We start from the raw sequence: 24782 nt of genomic DNA on the forward strand, positions 1-24782 counted from the left end.
TTGGTTATTTTGCCAACACTTTGTTGGGCCAAGTATAGACTGATCCAGTTCTGGATTGAATTTTGCACAACAGAATTGGGTAATGACATGTTGGGTAAAGTTTTAGCTAAAATTGTTTCTGAGACTAATACCTATATCTGTGGCAATAATACTAATAACTGCAATCTGGGTTGCATTATATATTTTAATCAAAATGGCAACATATTACATTGACAGTGGGAGCAAAAAAAAAAGATTTTCCAGGCCATTATCATTTTGCAGCAAGCATAAAAATCACATGAGTAGACAGAAAGTTCAGCAGAAAATATTCAATGTCTCCTGAGAGCCATTACTATCATGAGATTCTTTTATTTTATTTTATTTTATTTTTTCCTTGATTAGATGATGGTAAGGCGTGGACACACGGGCTACGGGAGTTGAGGTATCATTATGCAGAAATCTGCAAACAGGGAACGGCACTGCTTGATGAGCCTACCTTTGCACTAATACACTGAGTCACGGGCAAACAGCCAGAGGACTTCTGAGGACTTTATAATTCAAATTTTGTTCCTCGCATTTTTTGATTGAAGTACTGACTGTACTCTATGGCCATAATGCAAGATATTTATAACATATTTTGTGTAGTTCACACATTTTAAGGAGTGACTAGAGTCGTGAGTAAAAATGCTAAATGGAGCAGTAAATACATTTTTCAAAAGAACAATCCGATCCCCTTTGCTCATGGAAAAAGGTTCCAATTTAAGAGAGTATTCATCCCTAGATTACATTTTCAGACTAATGTGGGTGTTTGCAATCAGTATCAGAGGCTTAAAGGCTTCCTGTAGATAGGATTTGTATTGATTTGAGAAAAAAAAAAAAACGCCACGTGTGCTTAATTGGAAAGAGTGAACAGACTTTTTTGTTGCCCTAACCAAATCTTCATCAGATTCTAACATCGCTGTGTGTAGTTCTTCAGCTGACTGGTTGCCCTTGTCTTTCCTAGTTAGCCTGCACAACCCCTAACCATTTTGTGAAAAGTACTCACAAAAATCAGGTCAAATATTTTCAGGTGAAACAAGATTTAAACACATCCGTCCAGGGAAACTTGCACTCATAATAGAGCTGTACACTCCACTTTCTCCCACAATAAGTGGATTACATGAAGGAAACATGACTTCACAGCATGATGTGGATGACGGAATTAGCAAAAAAAAAAAAAAAAAGGCACCGGGGTTGTGAGCGTGATTCATCAGGACAGTCAGAGTAATCCTGACGACATGGGTGGGGGCTGTGGGAGCACATTTGACTTAGTGCAGATATGATGAGTATATTCTGTCTCGGGAGGTTTGTTATAGCTCTCAACAAAGAACAGTTCAGTAGCTCGTAACTTCAAGTTATGCTTCCAGTAACGCTGTCGAAACACACCCGTGTGAACCACAAGGTTATGGAGCTCAATAACCATTTTTACAAAGCCGAATAAAGAAGAAAGCGGGAGCAGAGAAAAAAAAATAGGGATTGTGGGCAAAGATTATGGACTTGGCAGAGCGTGTGTTGGAGGCTGTCAGATATGCCTTCCAGAAACTAGGTGCTCATTAGCATACTTCATTCGTCTAAAAATAGTCCTATTCCGACGCTGAAGGACAAACAAATCACAGTGCGTGAGTGTGCATGTTTTTGTTGTGGTGAGGTGGGGGTATTGCTGATTCTTCAACCCTGAAATGCTTCATGATGACAAGAACATTTGCAATTTGTAAAACAATCATCAGCTGCATAGTTGACATACAGTTTATGACCCTTTTGGAAACATTTACTACGCTGCCTGTGACAAAGAGCTGTGAAAATGACTGCAGGCCTCAGCGATGCCAGGGGATTTGGTAAAAGGTCAGAGACAAAACTGGCTAGAGGGGCGATACGCAGTGACAAGGAAGCTTCACGTGATGAAGATGCATAAAGGCTGTGGGACCTCAAGAGTCGTTGAGACTTATCGGCTGAGTTTGCATGAATGCAATCCAATGTGGGAAGGTTTTCCCCTAGAGGTAGTTTCTGTGTTCAATTCTGAGAATTTATATGTGGGTTGTGCAGCATTTTCTTCACATGGTGTTATTATACCTACGTAAGGATGGCTGCTTTACGCATCAGGAATCATGGTAGAAAGGAGCGTAACTCGTAGCTCCTCCTCGTCGGCATTCACATGAAGCCCATTTGGAAAATTTAAAAATACCATTTGAAAATAACAATACTTAAGTATGTGTTAAACATATTTTTAATGAAGCCCGCATTTCTGTTTTTAAGAATAGCTTCTTTTTATTGGTCTGATCTAGCATTCTAAATTTGAATTTCATGTTTTTGTTATAAGTGGGGAATCAGCATAATTCACAGAAAATAAAAGTATTTGCATAAATAATCTATATGATATCTTTCAATTAGTGATAAAGTTCCTAAAATATATCGACTCTTCAGTAATATTCTGAGTTATTGAATGGGAATGGATCTGTATATTTTTAAAAATGTTTTCATCCTCTGGGGCCACACCCTGGATGGCCACCTCTATTTATCTTTTATTCATTCGTTTTTTGTCTAATCCAGAACTTTTTAACAAGTAAATAATCCTCTATGAACAAATATAATCAATACATCGTGCATAGGTGCATAGTGATGTGATCTGAGTCCTACGTAATCCCAAATTGTTTCCCTAAATGGCCAAATACAGCTAGTTTATTAGCTGAAACCCAAAACCTACTCTCAGACCAAGCAATTGTGAAATATATATTAAAAAATGGATTATAAATTTGATATGTACTTGTGGTGAGCAGAAATGTAAAATAAGCCAGAGGGACAATCTGGACCATATAAAGGTAGAGCTATTGTTGTTCTTTGTCATTTCTGGTCATGCTGCATTAGATAATTACAGAGCATTCTGTATATCCAAATTTTGTTCAAATCTGAGCGAAAACCTGTAACATATTACTTTGAGTGCTCATTTTGTACTTGTGACCACACTTGTACCCTGAACAGTGTTAGTCATACACATTCAGGTAAGAGCTGGACAGCGTTCTTTCCTGTTCTGGTATTGTTTTGGCGCGTAGGAGGCAGAAGAGTCAAAAGTGTTACCCATTTAATGAGCGAGAGAAATCGACAGAAATACAAAAGGACGGAAATATGTGCGCAAAAAAATGATTGCATGAGGTAGTTCTTTTTTTTCCTAGCATGACAATTCTTTGGAAAATTGAAAGGTGGTCCACTTTTAGTATTTCTAAAGCATTGGTTTACTTCACATGCTGTGCTATAGATTTTACTTGCACAACAGTTCTTTTTGCACAAATATTGGTGCAAAGTTAAACACGAAGCCTCACAAAAACATGTAATGAATAACTATAATTTTAGGTAGCTCTTATGGCCAGAATAAATTACAGGCTAACTAGATTTATGCAGAGTTTGGGCACTTCCTTTATGTCAAGACAACTTTAAGCCTCTGAAAGTTATTCTTTATTACTGAGTTTTTGACGTAAAGAAGCAAAACAAGAAAATATAAACCAACTTCTGTCTGTGCTGGCTAGATGATCATAAACAGATTAGATGTTATTCCTCTGGCCTTGTTTATAAGTTTGGATAATAATTTTCCCATTAGTGTTTACATATTCAAATCTTAAATTCAAACAATTTATTGCAACTCACTGAACCATGTTGCACCCTAACTCACTGTTGAAATGCTGAATGCTTCTAATCCCTGGCGGCATAATGTATGTCACCCATCAGAGGTGTGTCACGGAAGATGCCTAAAGCATCTGAATGGTTCTTTCAATACTCAGGGTTAAAAAAAAAGTAGCATACTTTTCTTTTTTGGAAAATTTTGCAAGTTTAATTTATGATTTTCTTTCACCCGAAGTTAGTTGAAAAGTGGACCTAAATGTGTGAAGTTCACACTGCTTGTAATATATTCCATGAGGCTATGACTGACAGTGTACTGAAAAATATGCAGCTATGAATAATAATAATAATAATAATAATAATAATAATAATAATAATAATAATAATAATAATAATAATAATAATATGCAGTCTAAAACACTTTAAGGACATTGTTATGTGTTTGAAAGAGGCTGAAAATAAGTATTACCCGCTATTTCTGTTTTCCTAACAATAAGATTTTTTTTTTGTCTAATTAACAAAAATACAAAAGAAAAAGCATGCTAAATAATAATAATAAATAAAAGAAAAATAAAAAAAAAATATTTCTGCTGCAGTTCTCTTTTCCTTCCCTGGGAAGAGCCAGTTTTCAAAGTGGTTGCAGAAAGCTACTGCCTCATACTGTGGCGTTTTCCTTTGCTACAGTTTTAATGTTGAACTTACAACCGAATTTTATACTAAGAATGGCAGCACTAATGAAATCTACTTTGCATGCTCTGCTGGGTTTTGTTGTTTTAAACGAGGACTCAGTTGACAAATCAGTTGAAAGGGCAGTGACTTAAGTTTCTGAGGGGAAGTGAAGAAAAATGTTTAATTGCTGTTATGACAAGTTTTTTTTTTATCTAGGAAATTCATCTGTTACATAAGGTTACTTTGGGGGTTTTAGCTAACTATTCACTGTAAGCTGTTTTTCTTCATTTTAATTTGCTATTACAAAGGAAATTGTTCAACAAGCAACAAGATGATAAAGTGTTATATTAAAACTGTCTATCAGCATCATCAGTTATCTTTCTTATTTACCTTTGGAAAAAAAAAAAAAAAACAAAAAAAAAAACAAGGCTGTTCTGCAAAATGCACTCCTACCTGTTTTTATAAGCAGGTGATGCCTGCCCTCCTCATCGTGAAGATCCAGTCTTCCTTCAGTCATAAAAATTCTCATCAAAAGCTGCCATATTTTAAAGAGATCAAAGAGCAGAGCTCTGTCAGGTGCAAGTTTCTCTCACCTTTCCTGTGCCTGCATTAAAACCCAAAGTCAAAAAAGAAGCACTTTATCATGCTCATTAAAGCCTGAAGGTTTCTCTCCTCATACTTCTATCCATTATCTTTAATCATTTGTTTAGTAGAGGTAATAGAGGGTGTGCATGTGTTTTACAGTTTGCAATGTTTCACTGCGGTGTTCCTGCATTGACATGTGTAAAATCAGATCTATCACGGCGTGTAACGCTTCAACTCCGACAAATGTTCACCAAGAGCAAACAGCAGACTAAAACACTGTGTCACTGCATGGTTGGTAATTGGTTCATTTTGCTGGGTGGGAGCTGTGTTACATAAGGTTCTGAAACATGACGGATTCAGGGGGCACGTTGGTTTCGCACTGACAAATGCTGCAGAGAATCGCTTTAAGGGACTGCCACTGCTATTTTTTTTTTTTTTTTTTTTTTTTGCACAGCTAGTCTTGAAAGAGGAATGTGGAGAATTGTCGCCAGTTAATATGCACCTTGCAAGAAAAAGAGAGGAGATTAAACTACAAGTTCTAATAAAGAGAGACCACATGGATTAATGGGACACATAGACCTTCTCCTCTGGCAGTAGTAGCTCTAAGTGAATGAGAGCAGAAGAAGAATAACAGCACCTTGTAAAAAATGTTTTGAATTCTTAATATGATGTAATTACAGCAGGGAGACCCCATGGCCAAAAAAAATAATTCAGTTGGGTTCATAAATACGGCTTTTGACGGCACTGCATCAAAAATCGTATTCCTTTACAGGAAAATGCTCAGTCGCGTTGTCCCTGCTCATGTTCCTCTGTGGAATAAGGAACAAATGTGACTGTGTAGGCCCAGCAATGGATTTACCATAGTGATTCTTTGTTATTGCCATTTTTCTATATCTATGTTCCTCTTGTGCAGATCTTTGTATTCTAACAATTATTAAAAGCCTGTAATACTTTTGTTAATTTTTTGTGAACAAAGACCTGCTGTTATATTTTTCGGACCCTCTGAGAACAGATAATTTAAATACTAATGTAAACACTCTAACTTGCGCTCACAATAACAATTATAAATACATGCCCCATTTTTATTTCTGCAATAAGTTGTGCTATTTTACCTTAGTCAGCGTGATAACTGTTCACTTTTGGTTTAACAGGTATTAGATCATATACTCTATTTTTCACATTGACACTGTTATACCATGAAACCGTGATATTTTTATTTATGTTTTTCTTCGTGTAAGAATCTGATATCGACCCATGAGCGGCTGGGTAATTTGTTTGTAAATTGAATTTATTTCTGTTCTTTGCCCTTAACCTAATTTTCTGTAAGAACGTTCTTAAATTGCGGGGTTAAAGCACGAATGTATGAGATAATTCATAAATTTCTCATGTATTATTGCAGACACAAATTTACTGTTGGCTTAAGGCTGTAATGACCAACTAATGAGTAATTATGTTTATATTTACCACCCACTTCTTGCTCTCTCTCTCTTTTTTTCATTGGCCCTCACACACTCTCAGCTACAAGCACCTCAATGTACCTATTTCAGTGTACTGATTCTGTGGATGCGTCAGATCCATCATCGTACATTATTCAGATCTGAATCGGTGACTGTCATCCTGCTGACGATCCAGCTCCAAGGTTTAATAGCTTGGACAAGAATAGCCTCGACTGCACGCTGCCGGGATTCAGTGAACTTTTTCGGCACACTGTCAATGCTAAAAGTAATATCAGAATTAATGTTTTTTACTGTTTGTGTTGTGTAGTCATCAGACCAATGTATCTCTTATCAAAAGTTGTAATATTATGTTCCTTCATTTATACAAGCCCAGCAATGGACCTTTTGTTGAAATCTTTTGTACAACGCTCTCTTCTTTATTCAAAAACAGATTTAAACCAACGATATTACATTGTGGTTAATAAAATGTGTGTAGCACTTGTTCTGCTTCTTTCTGCATGGCTACATTTGCAAAAAAAAAAAAAAAAAAAAAAAAAAAGAAAGGTACACATACAAGTAAGAATTTGCTGAAAAGAAAAGGTGTTATGTCTTTGACTCATTCTTCTGGAGACAGTGTTTACATCTTTCCAAATGAAATGCAAGTTTTAATTTAATCTGGAAGAAGGACTTTGGACCACTAAGCAACAGTCCAGGTCCATTCCTTAGACATCCCTGTTTTTTTTTTTCTTTTTCTTTTTTTTCTCAGGTAAGAGGCTGCTCGGGTTCAAGAGTGACTTCACTCCTCTTACACTTATTTAGCAACCCAGAACAAGGATTAGAGCAGCTACCTTAGAATCCAGAAAAACTACCTTAGCTACTACTTTTTAGACTCCTGTTCTTCCAACCCAGAAATGGAATTAGACCAGAGGATACTTACATAGCAACCCTGAACAGGAGCACCTAGCTTACATACTTTAGATGAACATTAGATTATTTTTCTTCTTTTGCTCTTTCCTTTGGTTTATTTTGCTTGTATTTCCTTTTAATTCCTGTAAAGCACTTTCTATTGCCTTGTTGCTAGGCAACAAGGCAATTGTTGTATAGCAGCAATAACTATAACCTTTATAATGAATAACCTTTATTTTTATTTACATGTCGCATGTCGAATGTGACTCTCGATGTCCTGATTCCAGTTTCAGTCCACTCCTTGTGCCACTCTCACAATTTTTTTTTACTGGATTTTGCTTAAATAAAAGAAATAAAACTGTTTTTCGGGGTCAAAGTCATATTTGCATTATTAATAATTCTATCGTCTTCATGAGGTAGGTGTTCATTTATTTGGGGGAAAGATGCAGGAAAACAAACATGATCAGGGCAAACAACAGATAAGGGCAACAGATGTAATATTGGTTTTCAGAAGGGTAAATGCCAATATATCCGTTTGTAATGTGGATAGTTGTGCACATAAGTGCAATCCCTTACACTCAAAGCTTTTTCAGGGACACTGTTCAGATTTTCTAGTGGATATTAGTGAAAAATTATTGATTATTAACTGCACAACCTTTTCATAGTCAACACAATTATTTCATGGTGAGAATCAATGCTATCTATTCGCAGGATGAGAGAAAACACTTCTACCCGAAGCTTTAGACCAGGCAAAGATCTTTCAACACAAGCAAATTCCTCTTCATGAGAAAATGCGGATCTAATCCAGTTTTCAGGTAGCATATGTTGAAGAGACACTTGTGTTACCCACAGACATGTGGGTTGCATAACTAGACAGCTGACGGAGTGAAGCAAATTATTCTGCGTATACTTGCAAAGTCATGTGTAAAAAAAAAAAAAAAAAAAAAAAAAAAAAAAATCAGTCACACACTTTTCCAGTTCTTTATGCAAGCAAATGCTGAATACAGTTTGTCTTCTTTTGGCCATATCATGTTTAATCCCATGAGAACACGCAGAAAACAGATGACATTTAAGAAATCGAAGATGATCCCTCAATATCAACCAATGTATTGTTCAACAGATGCCTTTTAACTTACATAGAATAAGGTGCTTAAATGTCACTGTGAAAAGAAAGACACATATGTTTCTGGAAAAATAACACTGATTTGAGAGCGGGTGATTTAAGCACTGGAAATCTTGTCTCCTTCTAAATATATTAGATAGCGCTGCATCATGTTGTAGAAATCACAGAACTTGCATGCTTAAAAAGTACCCTGTATTTCTTGTAGTAGATTCTTTAAAAGAGGGGGAGTGATGCTTTATTTATGCCTGCAAGTGTTGACTTCTAATGACAATTATTAATGAAACACTAACGTTAAAGGTCAGAGGTTTTCAAAGTGTGGGAGACGTAGCCGCCCCTTCAGAGAGCAAATAAACAACTGCGCCCGGCCCTAGTACATCATCGCTGTTGTTTCAACTTTTTCCTGTTGCTATGGTTTATGATCCATTCATATATGTTTCACTGATTTTGGGGGGTTTACCTGCTTTAGTTACGTGATGCTTCAGATGACTTGTCATTTTTTACAGTATCAAAAGTATGACCACAGTTCATCTAGCCTCCTTGAAAAAAACAGCTGGGGCTCTGCAGGCCACGCAGTGGAGCAACTTCGAATTCAGCCCATGAAAATCCCAAATTTAAATAATCAGTCATACTTTCTTCTGTTTATAATTTTGCTTTCCCCAGACTTTGTCACCTTACTCATTGTAGCGTTACATATTAAAAATCGATGTTATTGTGTCAACCACAATGCAAACTTCGATAATCCCTGTCATAGGTCATTATTTCTGGTGAACAGGTTTACATACACTCATATTACTTTTTGACTTTTGATTAATTTTTCAAGGAGTTTCTGTCTAAAAGTTGAATGGTTATACAATTTTAAGCAAGAATCACTTGCATCCACACATGGCTCCATCTTTATCATACCCCTTTTCAACAACACAAGGGACACACATATAGAAACCTCTTTTGGAAAGGACAACATGGGCTAACATTAGGGCTTTAGAGTAGGAAATTACTCTAAAAGGCCAAATCCACAAATATCCTACCAGAATATTGCCTTGAATAAAAGCCTTGTTGATGGTGCTGTTGAACACTGCAGTGGGATGTTTAACAAATTATTAATATTATAGCCCATCTCTACAATTTTCACAATGCATGGATAACAGAAAATGTGTCTGTTATATTCAACAGTTTACCATCAGTGTATGAATGAGTGCACTTCACACTACGAAGTGTAGAGTGAAGTGCTTTGGTTTTTCTTGACCAGAAAAAGCGCTATAGAATTACAGGCCATCCATCCATCCATCCATCCATCCATCCATCCATCCATCCATCCATCCATCCATCCATCCATCCATCCATCCATCCATCCATCCATTTTCTTTACACCCTTCTCCCTTACTGGGGTCAGGAGGTGCTGGTACCTATCTCTAGCTAACGTTCCGGGCGAGAAGCGGGGTACACGCTGGACAGGTCGCCAGTCTGTCGCAGGAATTACAGGCCATTCAGAATAACTAAAATGACATTCATGAACATGAGTGTATGCAAACTTCTGACCTGAGCAATAGTTGACATGTTAATTTTGGTGTGACATAACAAGTAAAAACCAGAAAAAAAGGACATTTAACCAACATGTTTACAAGTCCAGTCACAAGACAAAAACTTATTTAAAAAAAAAAAAAAAATCAAAGAATGAGTTGTCCATAAAATCAATAAATGTTAGAACACTTTTTCATAGTATTTGGGCACTTTGTATTTTTTTTTTTTGCATGGCAGAAACATATATTTATACATGATTTATAAGCATAATATATCTAAGAGGAATCATACAGTATTTTAATTTGCTTGTGAAACATTTGAAATATTAATATACTGCACTGTGTATAAAACTTAGAAACCTTTCAAACTGAAGATGGGCATAAATATTTCTCTTTTTTGAAACATTCTAAATGCCATTTCTAAGTAGGAATGACAGGCACCAGCCAGCAGCAGCAGCAGCTCTGTGGTTTGTTGAGTCAGTGTTTAATCCCCTTACATGAAATTGTGCTTTTTTTTTGTCCTAAAAAAGTGGCTTGAATTTAGGGATTTATTGGGTTACTATGGCAATTAGAATAAACTCTTTACCAAACCAAATACTTGACAGAAGAGTAAAGTCAGTAGCATATATAGCATTTGTCAGCATTTTTTTTTGTTGTTGTTGTTATAATAGTTCCTTTAAAACTCAGACGATGCATACCAAATGAGGTACGATAAAGATTCTTTTGGGTCAGCTCTCCCAGTGGTTCAAAGACGTTACACACAGAAACACACTGCGACTGTATTTAGGACAGCAGAGCGATGACAAAAGAGTCGAACAAAGAAACACAGAATTGCGCTATGCTTGCCAATAGGTGTAGCATTTCAGTGGCTTCCAAGCTCTTCTTTTGCAAACTAGAAGCTCTATGTCTTTACCTTTATGTGGCAGAGATGTTGTATTAATACTGACAGAAACAGGAAACAAAAACATGTCTCTTATTTTAAAATAAAAGAAATACAAGCAAGATTTTATTATCACATGCAAGCTGCTCTCAGACATTTGAGCTTTTTAAAGTGACTGTTTAGACAGGTTCTCTCAATGGGAGTGACTGGAAGCTTAGACAAAATGCAGACTTACAACATCTTAAAATGAGAATATTGGTGCATCCACAATAAACTCATGGTGTGCTTTCAGGGCTTCCAGCTTTAGTTTGCTTTAAACCATCAAACTTGAACTCATGTGAAATAACAGTTTGGTGATCCTTGTGGTTATAAAAAGCCCCTAAACTCTAAGAGTAGTTATAGTTATTTTAAATGTGTGCCTCTGTATGAGTAATACATTTTGTCTACAAAACCAATCTATGCCATAGATTGATGCTCTTATGGAGAAATATTGCATGTGTCGGAATCTGGAGACAAAGTCTGTTGTCTCAAATTACTGCAGAGTAAATAAATGGCCATTGATTAAAAGAAGCATCGTCTGCTCCAGTCTTTGCTGGACTTCTTGGCTGATGTAACGCTGCAGTCAGGAAGTCAATCAGCGATTGGAGGCTCCTCGAGAGCAGCAGCTGAGCCATTGTTCTCTCCCCTGTCACTTGAATCTCTTTCCTCCATCTTTTCATCCTGACTTAGTGGATTCAACTCTGACAGGCAGTCCAGGGGGTCAAAAGTTTGCGTTTTAGGTTCGGGGCTTAGAAGCGGGAGCTGAGGCAAAAGTGGTTCGTCCCGAAGCTTGGTGGCCAGCTCCTTGGCGCTGCAGACGGGAGTGTTGGTCTCATAGACGTCATGGAAGTTGTTGTAGTCTACTTCGTAGAAGCCCTTTTCCAAAGATAAAACAGGTGTGAAGCGGTAGCCCCATAACACCTCCGTATCCAGGTAGGAACTCCGAGCCTGACATGTCATTCCTGCAACAGATATGGACAGGAATGAGTGTATTCGCACGCACATATTATAATTTTCCACCCTTAATCCTTGCAAGGCCACGGAGAACTAGTAGCTATTGCCAACAATTATGCATGTACAGACTCACACCTAAGTGCAACTTAGGTGAGTTAAAGGGGGTCCCACATGTTAAGCTCCATCAAGAAACTTGTATGTATTTATTCATAATTTTTATGCAGAGCTCCAGAGGATTTTATTTTCAGATTTAATCGCTCAATTCAAAAAATATAATTCCAATATAGTTCCAATCAGTGAATGCACCATACAATGAACTACACATTACATGTGCAAATAAATCTTAAAGTTAGCTGTTTTCAGTATTAGTGAGGTAACTAAAAAAGGATGTCTGATAAACTGAGATATTTTCTACAGCATTTTGAGACACGTCGGTGTCTAATTCAGACTGCAAGAGCGAAATATAACAACTGTGCTGTCTAATTGTATTCAACCTCCACGAGTCAATACTTTGTGGAATTACCTGTTTCTATGGTGACAGCTTCACTTCTATCAGGGCATGCCAGCTTTGCATACGTAGAGGCCTGTATGTCATCATTTGTCCAAGTAATATTAAAAATACAGTACACTGGAACTTGTTTTTAACAACTATTGGTTACAGGATATGAAGGATTCAGTAATGTATTTTCCTACAAAGCAAAACCTAATGTGATTTCAAATGATATAGTTCCCAAAAGAAAACTAATTGCAATAGAATTCACACGTAATGAATTCACAATGCTGAAACAATTAAGATCAGATTGTAGCACAGAGTTAATAAGCAAATAATACGTTTTTGGGATTAATACATTACATTACCGTTATAATTCAGTAAAATACTTTTTGAAAACTTAGCTTTTTGTCTCTTCTCAATGTGTTCTCTTCCATGAAAAGATGGCAAAATATTCTAACTTACAAAAAAAAAAGAAAAAAGAAAAGAGCCTCTTGTTTTCTCAACAATAGCATGGATGTTTTATGAATTCTGAGAAATGTCTTAAAAAAAAAGTCTTATTTTCTGTATAAATAATTTTACTACGGGCAAAAACCTAAACCCTCCATCTCAGGTTTGGAGGCATCAAATAATGAAAACAAAAAAACTGTTGCCGGCAACACATATAGCACATAACTTGGCCTCTGGCAGATCATTGTACTTCTACAACAAACTGCAGACTCATCACATATTTTTCAGAACGTACTGTTAGTTGCGCTGCAGTCAAACAACGTCTTTCATCAACCCTACAGGTGACTCTGTTTTCTGCTAAACAAATGCTGCACCGTGTCTGGCTTGTTAAAATAATAAAGCACACTGGATGAGATACACTACAGCACTGGAGATCTGTGAATCAATTGTGGAGATGCATTGTTTTTCATTTGATTTAATAAAATGAAGAGGAATATAGCAGCAACACAATAAAATATGTAAGAAAGGAATGTTTTACTATGAAATAAAGAAAAAAAAATGTTTACTCTCTAAATGCAAACATTTGCTGCAAAAATGTATTAGTGAATAAATGGTCGGCAGATAGCAAAGTTGTTTTTGCAAACCCTGAAGACCAAAAGGGAAATTGTTAGTGTGAGATTCATGGAGTTTGATTGATGGGATCTTTTTCATATTCTATTAAAAATAAAAAAAACAAATGCCTGCAATTGTATAACAATATTTTTTGCACCAATTTATTTTAGTCAATTTCCAGATTTAAAATAAACTTTAAAGAGTACATTCATTTTATAACGTTGTTGTGTAAAACATTTTTGCTTCATTATTGTAGCAGAATTTTGAAAGTTTATTCTCTTTCATTTTTACCTCATAGACTACCATCTTCCTTAGATGGAAGCAAACATGGTAGTGAAAATATTTAATTGAGACCAATGACATTAAAATATTTAATGTCATTGTTAACTGACATTATGTACAGTGAGAACAAATCACTATTGCCACCGCAAAAGTGTGTTTGTGCTTAGTAGTTGTTGTCAACTTCATTCACTTAACCCTTGTGTGTCTTGCCGGTCAAAAGTGACCCATTAGCTCAAAAGTGACCCATTAGCATGTTTAGCTGTAGGAAAAATGCCCTAAACAATCTTTGTCTAACTTGAAATTGTATGACTTTTCCTAAATTTCCTAAAACCCCATCATTAGAAAAAGTGATACTTTGTTTTTGTCTATATTTCCATGTGGGCTGTACACCACTAGGGATTGTCTTATGGGTCATTTTGGACCCATGAATTAGAAAACCATTTAAACACCAAAAACAGATTGTCAAAGGCCACACACAAACACTCTCTAATATCTACACACACGCACCATCCTCCCCCCCCACACACACACACATGCACGCACACATATCAAAGAAACTGGATTGATGTACGAATTGAACTTGCATTTTATCTGCACCTACACTCTCAATCTGCAGCCAACCCCTCATATCAAGTTCCCAAACACAACAGAAAACAATCTCAGACATAATAAAAACAAATTAGGAATAGAAGATATGAAAGTATGGTGAATCTGAGTACCACTAGTTGGTTCTTTGCTGAAGTCATGAGTAGATGTTTCACTGCCCAACAGGTGCTACGTTGTATGTTTGCACATGGGATCTTTAGCATAAGATGTTGGACATCATACGTTGAACAAATTATTGTGCTGAAGATGTTCAATGTAGGAGCGTCTTCACATGGTGAAGAACATCTTCATGCTCTGAAGGTTTTCTTGAACATCTTGTGTTGAACATTTGGTGTTCAAGATGAGGTGTTCATCTTATGTTTAACGTGGGATTAAGCGTAGGATGTTCTTTGACTTATGTTGAATATGTTCAACATGAGAGCATCTTCATCTCATGGGGATGCTCTTCCTCCTAAGTTCAACACCTTATGTTGAGCAGAAGATGATCTTCATCTTATGTCGAACATCTCATAATATTTTGCAGGATGTTCAACGTCTTATGTTATTCAACATAAGATGCTGAAGTTGTCAACATCGACAGAAGAGTTGATGTTGAAAAGTGTTCACAAAATCAAGCAACATTTTTTTGTTGTCTTACAAGAGGTATTTTTATAATTCACTTCCTAAAAAAACATTAAAGAATTGACAAAAAAGTTCCAAATTGTTGACTTTTTCCCCCCTTTCAGTAATTCAGAAGTAATAGGTTCACATTTATCTAATTACAATAATAAACCTTTACTATGTAAAAGAAAACTGCTATGACACTGTGGTAGAAAGAAAAAAAGAGTGTAATACTGTCAATCATCTTTTTGTATAATGTAGCAAAAAAAACATTAATTAAACTGAGTTGAAATGACAAATGACAGATTGTTTTATCATGCAAAATAGATTTTGGATCTAAAATTCAATTAATTTGCTTTATTTTAGGGTTTTGGCAGGGCGGGTCATTTTTGACCTGTAAGAAAAGGGGAGTAAACAGAATGTTAAGATCGCACAAGGGTTAAAGAAGGTCTAAATGGGTGTTTACTTGCAACCTGAATAGTCCTCAATAGTCCTTCACAGAGCAAAACAGACAACCCAGCATGCACACACTCATACCCAAGGGCAGTTTAGGAATGAGTGTACGTATTTGGGTCAGGTGAAGGTCTAATACTTTAACAACTCTATAACAAAATGGTTGTGATGGAAAACTCTTCACCAAGTTTACATTTTTATGGCATATGCTCTGAATATAACATATAACAGTGGAAAATTTGGTATTTAGGAATTCGTGTTAGTCTGTTGCTTTGCAGTCAAGGACAGTGATAGCATAACCTCAGCGTGATGTCACAGTAAAATGAAAGGTGAGCGCATGCCTGAGTCAAGTACTCAGCGGCATGAGATAGCAAGAAAAGAAAGGCGGACATCATTCAGTCAAAATATTACAGAGAACAAAGAGACCAGACCTCAGACTTTGCATTCTTGCCACAAGATCCTTGGCATAGAAGATCTGAACTATGTTGATGTTGTATGGGGTGTCCAACAACAATAGCACCGGCGACATTTCCCATATTCTCAAGTCAAAAACTTGACATGTATGATCCTGAAAATATCTAAGTCACATTTTTCACTTGGAAAGGTCCCTTGCTGGTCCCATTTTCCTCCTCACTTGAGCTTGAGTCATATGGGACACAGTCGATCTCACCCGATATCCAAAACAGAGACTTTTCACTGGGCGGCACGGCTTGGCGGAATAGTGAAGGCAGATGTCACACTGTAGTCATAATTTTAGCTTTAATTTACACATTTAACATGCAATCTGCACCAATTTCAACATATTTATGCAAATATTCAGTGGACAGGGCCTAATTCCTCTACAGTACCTGATGAACTCCAAGTCATGCTTCGATTCAGTATTATGAAATTTGGAACACATGTAGCAATTTATGATCTACAAAAATGTCTCTTGGAACCATTTCCCAATTAGCTTGAGTTCTCAGAATGAATTTCAACAAGTATGATGTCATTTTCTTCGCCATTTTTGAACTGTAGTCTGCCTGTGGTTGTAGTTTTGCAATGGCAGTAAAGGCCATTCAATCTGTATTGGCCATAATTCAAATATTAAGAAATTAATTGCCGAGAAACAACATAGTTGTTTCTCGGCAATTCTCTTTGCGTTGGGAGGTGGTGATTTACATTATAAGCAATTTCCAGTAAGCATCCAGACCCTCTGCACAAAGCAAAGAGCAGAATAAGGGGCTGACACTCTGAAGAGCTTTTATAGTTTTTTGTGAAGGCTTCAGCATTTTTTATTACCGATACATAAATTATATTTTCTTGTACTAAACTATCTTTCAGAGAAATGTTTTATTTTCTCACTATCTTTGCACTGACCTAAGAATCCTTCAAAAGACAAACAAAAGAAGAATGTTGCAAAAACATATGTGTTTTCAGTTTTTAGTTGGATATCTAAGAACAAAGGTATTTTTTTTGCAGAGCTATGAGCTGAAAACTTGACATATCCTGGCATTGTGTTCAATGCACCCTAGAAATTTGAATAACACAAAAGAAAATCAAATGGACGGCTTGTGCATTCTGTGTTTAGACAGATGTCCAAGTGGGAGAGAGCAACTGAAACACAAATCATTAAAAATGACAACATTCAAAGCACATTGCTATGTTACAGAATATCAACAACAATTCTTCCTGTAGATTCTCTCTTTAGGTCATTAACTGGAATTTTATGCCAGATCTTCTGTCAATAGAACTTTATTATCCTTGTTGGTGTAGAAATACAGTTTAATTTTTTAAATTTTTTTTTTACTGTGATTGTTTTTCAACATTCTGACTATTTAACTATGGATTCTTGTCCTCTGACTACTCACAGCAGCAGCTCCGGTTATACGTGTCTTGTAAATGTAACCAGGCAGAACCTCAGAATTTACCCATAACAAAAACCTGTAGTGTGGGTAGCTACACTTTATTCATTTTGAAATAAACAAAATCAAAGACAAAACCTTTAAGTAGCAATAATGGGGATGAGGGCTGCTGAGAGCACAAGGAAACACTTAAAATGCTTTTGTAGGTTTTAGTGTTACGTCCCATTTAAGAAAATTACATGGAACCCTTTTGATTGAAGAGCAGTCATCAGCTTATGAAATACCATATCCTCATTACAACTTTAATGTTACGGAACTAAATGTCTTAATGTTTTTGATGCTCCAAGAAAAGTCAATTAGCCTTTTGTCATTTCATAAATTACAACATTAAACCCGTTGAACACCTTTATTTCCTCTCCATCTACTCATCCATCCATTATTAAAGTCACTTCATACTTTTTATCTTTGCAAAAAAATATATATTATTCATTCTTGGCATATCCTCCAATTCTACTTTCTCATTTGTTTCCTTCTTCATACCTGTGGCTTCAACCATGCCCTCAAGGATAACGACGATTTCGAATTCCTCTTTCTCCATTTGTGCCATGGACATTTCCCAGAAGGGGCTCTTTTCGTTGATCTCGTGAGAAATGATGAGTGGCGACACCAGGAACAACCGATCATCCCCTGTGTCAAAGCCGATGTTTATGTCGGTCTGGTTGAGTGGGATGAACTCCCCCTCTTTGGTCTGCTGTGAGCGGATGAGCTTCGCTCTAATTGACGCCTCCACAATGTGAGAGTTCCTCAAGTCCCCCACTCGAAACATGAGGCACATCTTGTTGTCCCGCACCGATATGACGGCATTGGTTGAGAACATGAGGGTCTCGGCACGGTTCTTTGGCTGTGAAATCTTGACAAACATGCACCCCACCATGATTGCGTTAACAATGGATCCCAAGATGGCCTGCACCAAGAGCAGCACAATACCTTCAGGGCATCGTTCTGTAATGACGCGATAGCCATACCCAATGGTGGTCTCTGTCTCGATAGAGAAGAGGAAAGCTGAGACAAAACTGTTGAGGTTTTCCACACAGGGGGTCCAGCCCTCTTCATCTCCGTGCACCAGATCTCCACGAACCAGTGCAATAAGCCACCAGAGAAACCCAAAGAAAAGCCAGTTGACCACATAAACCAAGGTAAAAATTAATAGACTGAAGCGCCACCGCAGATCCACCAGAGTAGTAAATAAGTCACTGAGGTAACGATAGGTCTCTTGCACATTTCCGTGATGAACGTTGCACTTGCCGTCCTTCTGCACATACCGCTGTCGTGGCTTTTTTACAGGCTCTGAAATCAAGTGGGTTCGCTCGGTTGAGATCTGAGGCTCCCGCAGATGTTTCGGGAGTTTCTTAACCTAAGATGGACAACAAAAGAGAGAGAGAGAGAAAAAACAAAGGGTAAAACAAAATAAGCATGCACAAACAGCTTGAAAGAAGCTCTTACTGAACATTTACTTTTTTCCTGTACAAATTTACTTTACATACTTTATGTTTTGTAAGTGTATGGTTCTCAAACTACAATACAGGCGCTATGGGTAGTTCTTGTACTGCCTAAAATCTCAACCTTCAAGTAAAAAATGGAAACATAATTAAATGTTGGTAATGTTCTTTTCATGGCACAACAAATTTCAGTCTATAATTCAAAAATGTCACTCAAGATAATGAAACGCCTGAAAACGCATACAGATTGAGGTGCTTTTTCTAATAAAAAAGTTTTAGAACCACTGGGGTAACGTTTTTAGAAGTGAACTTGCTTTATGGGATTTGCTCGGAGATACTAGAAAAACTAACACAATTACACATTACACATTATACAATTAAAGCCTGCCAGACAGGTTTATTAAAGGTAGTATCACTGATGTGTCAGGGGAACTTTCACTGCTCTCCTATGTTTAATTATGCACTTAGATGAACCATGTAGCACTTTGAGATTTTTATTAATGAAAAGTGCATTATAAATTAAATTTATTATTATTATTATTATTATTATTACACCTGGCTGTCTGGCAGCGACACCAATGCAATCAATAGCTGCATCATAAAGTTGCCTCCTGTGCTCTGGTTGCCACTGACATTGCAGGTGCCAGTCTATGTGTGCATATGGACCAGACCTGGACAGAAACAGAGACTAAGGACAAAAGAGCACAAGGACACCGGGGTCTTTGTCTGTGCTGGCCCCGCTCCAGCAAGGCGGTCTGGCTCCACAGCTGTGTCCTGTCTCCCTCTGTGTCCCTTGTGTTCTCTCCTTTTGCACGCTAAGGGACGCTAGCTTGAGCAGATTTTCCATCCTTGTCCAACAGACCCTTATGTTATCATTGACACAAGCTGCTTCTATTAGCATCCATGCATTGTTGTCGAATTGAATGTCATTTTCCACCAGGGTTAATGAAAATAGCACTACAGCTTCACACTTTCGGTGATGTATTTCAACAAAGGCTGACCTTTTTTTGCTTTTGAGTGACCCAAGCATATAGAAGTGAAGCAAAAACAAACATACATCAAGACAAAGCCATGTGGAGCTTTCAAACAAACCTATGACCTGTGACAAAGTGGAATTTTCACTTAAATGACGTGTCGTCTCAATATACTTTGCTGCTAATTGGACACCTGCAGTCTGTAGTTGTCCAGTATCATGCAGATATCATTGAGAGATTTTCATCCTGTTGTGTTCATGCTGGCCTTTACCAGCTTTCCACTCTCGGTTTAGCTGGCAAAGAAATGAATCAAAAGCACTACAATGTCCTTGCAGTGCCTTCGATTACGGAGCCTACAATTAAAGCCTGCCAGACAGGTTTATTAAAGGTAGTATCACTGATGTGTCAGGGGAACTTTCACTGCTCTCCTATGTTTAATTATGCACTTTTAGTCAGATGTGGGTGTACTGTATTGATTTTCTTCATATTGATTTGAGGTCATCCTTGTTAAAGGAACATTTCAGTGAAGAACTGAGAGACGATTACTTATTGAAGCAGCTTGATCAGTTTGGATGAAATGTTATTAAAGCATATGAACACAAGGTAAAAGTTATACATTCAGGGCCAATAAGTTCACTACTTGCAACTTTTTAAACTTACCCTAGGAGGGGGCAGGAGATTTTGAGCTGTGGCAGCATGTGCTGATATTACAGTGGACAATCAGTTAAGCTTGAATGGTCCAACCTTAAGATACATCTGCCACACTTTTATATAGTGTATTATGACATCGTACAAGCAGCATACGCTGCAATCTAAAGTGCTTCTTTAGTAGTCAATTTTTAAAGCTTGTAGCTTAGAAAGCCGTTTTTTTACACCACTCATGAAAACAAGCTCATTCATTTCATCTTGTATGGTCTAATTGAGTCATAGAAGTAGCTGTCTCAACCAGTACTGCCTTTTGTAGTCAGTACCTGGGGTTGATGGTCCATAAACAAATTAATTAGCAGCCTCAGAATGGCAGCAGTAAGTGGAAGTTTCTTGTTTTTTTTTCCCTTTTCCTTTTTGAGCCTTTTTTTGTCGGGCTTGAGTAGCCGCCAAAAGTTCCAGTCAGCTGGGGAATGAGTGCAGATAACAAGCATGACTCCACCATCTGTTATAGAGGCAAGTGTTGGATGTCTTTTCTTTATCATTCTCAGTGCTAGCAAAACTGAATTATGCATTGATCTGAGTATTGAGGAAATTTAATTATATTTTGTTTGTCAGCACTTCTCAAATACACAAACAAATCTTTACAGCACACCAGTTGCATATTTAATAGCCATTTTACTTTGAGTACTGTTAAGCTTCTGCACAGATTGCCAGCCTGTTTTCTGTCCCTCTTATTCTTCCCCATCTTATTTACTGCAGCTTAGCAAACATCAACCTTTCAGCGAAAAATGGTGGATTTGCAGTTTACCTGTGCAGGGGTTACCCCTATCTCCATGTTGTGGTCCATGAGGACTCGGGAATCTCCTGCCATCCTCAGCTGAAGCACACCTGTGGAACATAGAGCAGGTTAATTACCTTAGATGTGAAACATTTCTATTTTATAAGTTTTTTTTGTTAAATTTTAGTTAAACCGACACAGAAAACAAAAAAAAAAAATTTAACTTAAGTCTTATCAAAGAATTTTCTGACTGAATTTATTTCTTTGAGCTTTTTGCCTATCAGCCAACACTTTTCATTTGTTGCCTTGCAAAAAGATGGGATTAGTTTCCATGAGTAATTTTTTTGTTTGTTTTGTTTTGTTTTGTTTTGTTTTGTGGCATTTGAAGATATTGTCTGTATTTGCCTGGGTTCTCCCCAGATTCTCTCCACAGTCCAAAACCAGACACATTAGGTTAATTGATGACTATAAATAACCCAAAAAATGTCACCGTGTTGGAGGACAGACAAGAGACAAATTTAGGAAAATCTGTCTCTTTGGCGTCCTTAATGCATTTTGTATAAGGGTGATCTTTCTATCTCCCTCCAATGGAAGTTGGCACAGTCTGCAATTGTGTATGAATAAGACAGAATATTCATTTTACTTGTTTGTATAACTTATAGGTTATTTTTTTTGTCCCAAACTTTAGTGTCCTTACTATGAGGCATTAAACATGTTTACATCTTGTTTCTGCGGAAAACCAAGTCACTATAGAGTCAATTGGATAATTAGGGTTGGATCTATTAAATATGTTAAAAAAAAATAGAAATCAGCAGCGTTTAGAAAATATTTTTATATTAAGTGAGTAATAAGAGATACACAAGCCACCTCTGACACACCCTGACAGGATTCTGCTGTGCATTTTGCTGAGAGTGTGACTTAACTTTGGCTACATTTACACAGCAAGCAAATGTGACCCAAATCCACCATCTCTGCCCATATGCGACCTATATCTGGCTTTTTCGTCACAGTTAGAACAGCCCAATTCCGATCTTTTCACCAACCCCAAAAAAATCCAATATGTGCCACTTCCATGTGCAGTATTAATTTGAATACATATCGGATTGTTTTCAAAGTTTCTGCCATGTTGCAATCTACTCTGCTTATCTGTCATTGATATGAGACATGTGTCATAATTCTGCACCAGAAGAAGCCAGATGCATTAAAATGAGGACATAAACAATGGTAAAAATTATGACTATGATATTATGCATCACATAACAATCAGACCACTCCTGGCTCTGATTATACATACAAACAGAAACAGAAATTGCAGTTGATGCTTCACAAAAAGCCATCGTTATTAGCTTTGCTTTCCTTCTATTATCTTTATTTGTTGTTATAATCCTCTGACAATACTGATGGCTTCCATTGCTGAATAAACTTTAAAATTGGTCCTTAAACGGCTGCTGATGTCAGACACCAGCTCACTGTTACCAAACAGTGAGCTGGTGTCTGACATCAATGTTTTTCTGCTGCTCATGCTGGGCCACTTTGGGGACACAAACCGTTCACACTGAAGTCTTGTTGTGGTCGGGCTTAATTAGCAGTGTTGAACGACCACATAAAAAAAAAAAAAAAAAAAAAAAAAAAAAGGATTTCAGCAAAAAAATTGTAATTGAGCATCGATACTGTGCGGATGTAGCCTTTTAGAGAGGATCTTTGCTGGAGAGCTCTGCTGGCTCTGCACACCTGGGGTTAGTCACCTCATCAGGACTCTGGTGAATATAGGAGCTGGAGGACCTTCACTCCTTGCTGGATGATTAACCTTGATGGTAGACTTTAAATCTCCAGAAACTTCATGTGACCGCATGTCTTTTTTTCTTTTTTTTTTTCTTTTTGTCAGAGTGTATGATTCTTGAGTCATGCAGTCTTCATGCTCCAGAGGTTTAATTATGTTCCCCTGCCATCCATCTCAAGATTCTCCTGTTGAACAATCCGCAGAAGCTTTGATGCCCTCAGCTCCTAGCCTGTCTATCCAGCAACAAGCGCTCTACCATCATACGACCACAGGGCATGCTTTCTCACACCAGAACCTGATTGCCCCTCCCAACGCTTGCATACAGCCTCTCTGTTCACGATTCCTACAATAACTTCCCTCTGGATGACCCCAACTTGTCCAGAGAGACCCCAACTGTTGCCCATTCTTTTTTGTTTGTGACTAAAACTTACCACTGATATCTCTGGGGTGACTCTGCATGTGGGCTGGGAAATTGCCACCCACCATCACATACCTAACCTTTCTTGAGCTCCACCTCTCAGATCTCTATAACCAGCAATGCCTCAGTTTTTATTCTCAAACAAAAACTGAGTTTGAGAACTATGTGTGTTTATCCCTGCTCGAATAGCACAATCAACTGGATGTGCCATTTATGCACCAAATTTACAGTTAAAAAAAAAAAAAAAAAAAAACTAAGCCACCTACTCTTAAATATCTGTCCAAAGATGAGTTATGTCTGTATTAGCAAGTTACGGGGAGGGGGGGGGGGGGCATATCTACATGGCCAAAGGTTTTGCATAATTTCAAAAGAAAGTGAAAATACTTTTATGAAAACAAGTTGCCTTGGCATAAAATGGTTTTGACAAAGTTTACAGATGGATTCGTTTTTGATTCTTGAAATGCCATTAACCACAGACATAATCTGTATTTATCAAAACAATTAGTAAGTGCTGTGTTCTCAATCACCATCATGAAACTGGAGGACAGAGGAGCTGAGGATCTGCAATAATGTCCTCTGACGTCCAATGATTTTAGCCTCCTTATGCACAGATTTAACAATCTCCCTGAGAATATTGTGTCCCAATTTAAACAAGCTCTTATAAAGGAATACTGAGTTTGTTAGCTAGAATTAGCGAACAAACTACAATTGTTAGCTAGATTAGAATATCTATGAGAACCTCTGTTGACAGAACACAGGTATGCTAGGTTTCAGGTTATTGATGATTATCTTGGTCACCTCATTTGGGATAAACACCAAATTTTAACTTAATCTCTGCATGTACTGATTCTCAACTGTTACACTCCTTTGTCACACTCACTGGAGTTATGCACTATTCCTCTGTTTACTTTAACTTCATACAAAACATTTTAATGTCAAATGCTTTGTTGCCAAATAGTAGGTCTATGCAGTTATATGAAAAACAGAATATTTAGGCAGAGATTTTTTTTTTTTTTTGCTTAGTTGAAGCAGTCATTTCACTAGAAATAAAATTACCCTTAACCATCAACAACTTGACGGTTAAATGGCATATGGAAGATGAATGAATCCACAGTGTTAGAAAATAGTAGCTCAAACATATTCTTCATAATGCCCCTCTACCCTGACAGCACAATTACCGAAGTGTGCTATGCTGCTGGTCTGGTTAATGAGCTTCACACGTAAGTTACAAAATGTTTACACTGAAAATGTCAAAATAATCACTGACAATTTGCTGTACTTGCCTACGTTTAGAATGCACTAGTTCCCTAACAAGCTCTGGAATTATCCTTCTAGTGTTTGGATGTCTCATTAGACACGGTTAGGACTTTTGTTACCAAATCCTAACCTCACAAGGGAGAGAGAGAGAAATAAAAAAAGGATTTACCTCAAAATCTTTGTAGCAAAACACCCACACAACATGAAAATAATGAACCAAAGACATCCAAATTTAAGCTCGTTATGACCATCATATCACGGTACTCTGCATAACCCAAGTATTGCATCACATGGGAGATGACCTGGCATCCACTGCTGGCTAATTTGCTGGGATGATGAGGCAGGCTCAGCTGCA

General features: G+C 37.2%; 1 protein-coding gene across 1 annotated transcript; it reads right to left on the minus strand.

Annotated features, from left to right (window-relative positions):
* Positions 1-11373: 11373 nt before the first annotated feature.
* kcnj5 (potassium inwardly rectifying channel subfamily J member 5) lies at positions 11374-21829 on the minus strand. The gene is made up of 3 exons (XM_015012744.2): positions 21003-21829; positions 17614-18487; positions 11374-11744 (listed from the first exon to the last, which is right to left on the minus strand). Exons 1-3 carry the CDS (start codon positions 21063-21065, stop codon positions 11374-11376), a joined length of 1308 nt encoding a protein of 435 aa, XP_014868230.1. The 5' UTR covers positions 21066-21829.
* Positions 21830-24782: the final 2953 nt, after the last annotated feature.

The sequence above is a fragment of the Poecilia mexicana genome, unplaced genomic scaffold (assembly GCF_051168715.1).
Source record: "Poecilia mexicana isolate PSO_F unplaced genomic scaffold, ASM5116871v1 scaffold_13, whole genome shotgun sequence".
In the NCBI taxonomy this organism is placed as follows: domain Eukaryota; kingdom Metazoa; phylum Chordata; class Actinopteri; order Cyprinodontiformes; family Poeciliidae; genus Poecilia; species Poecilia mexicana.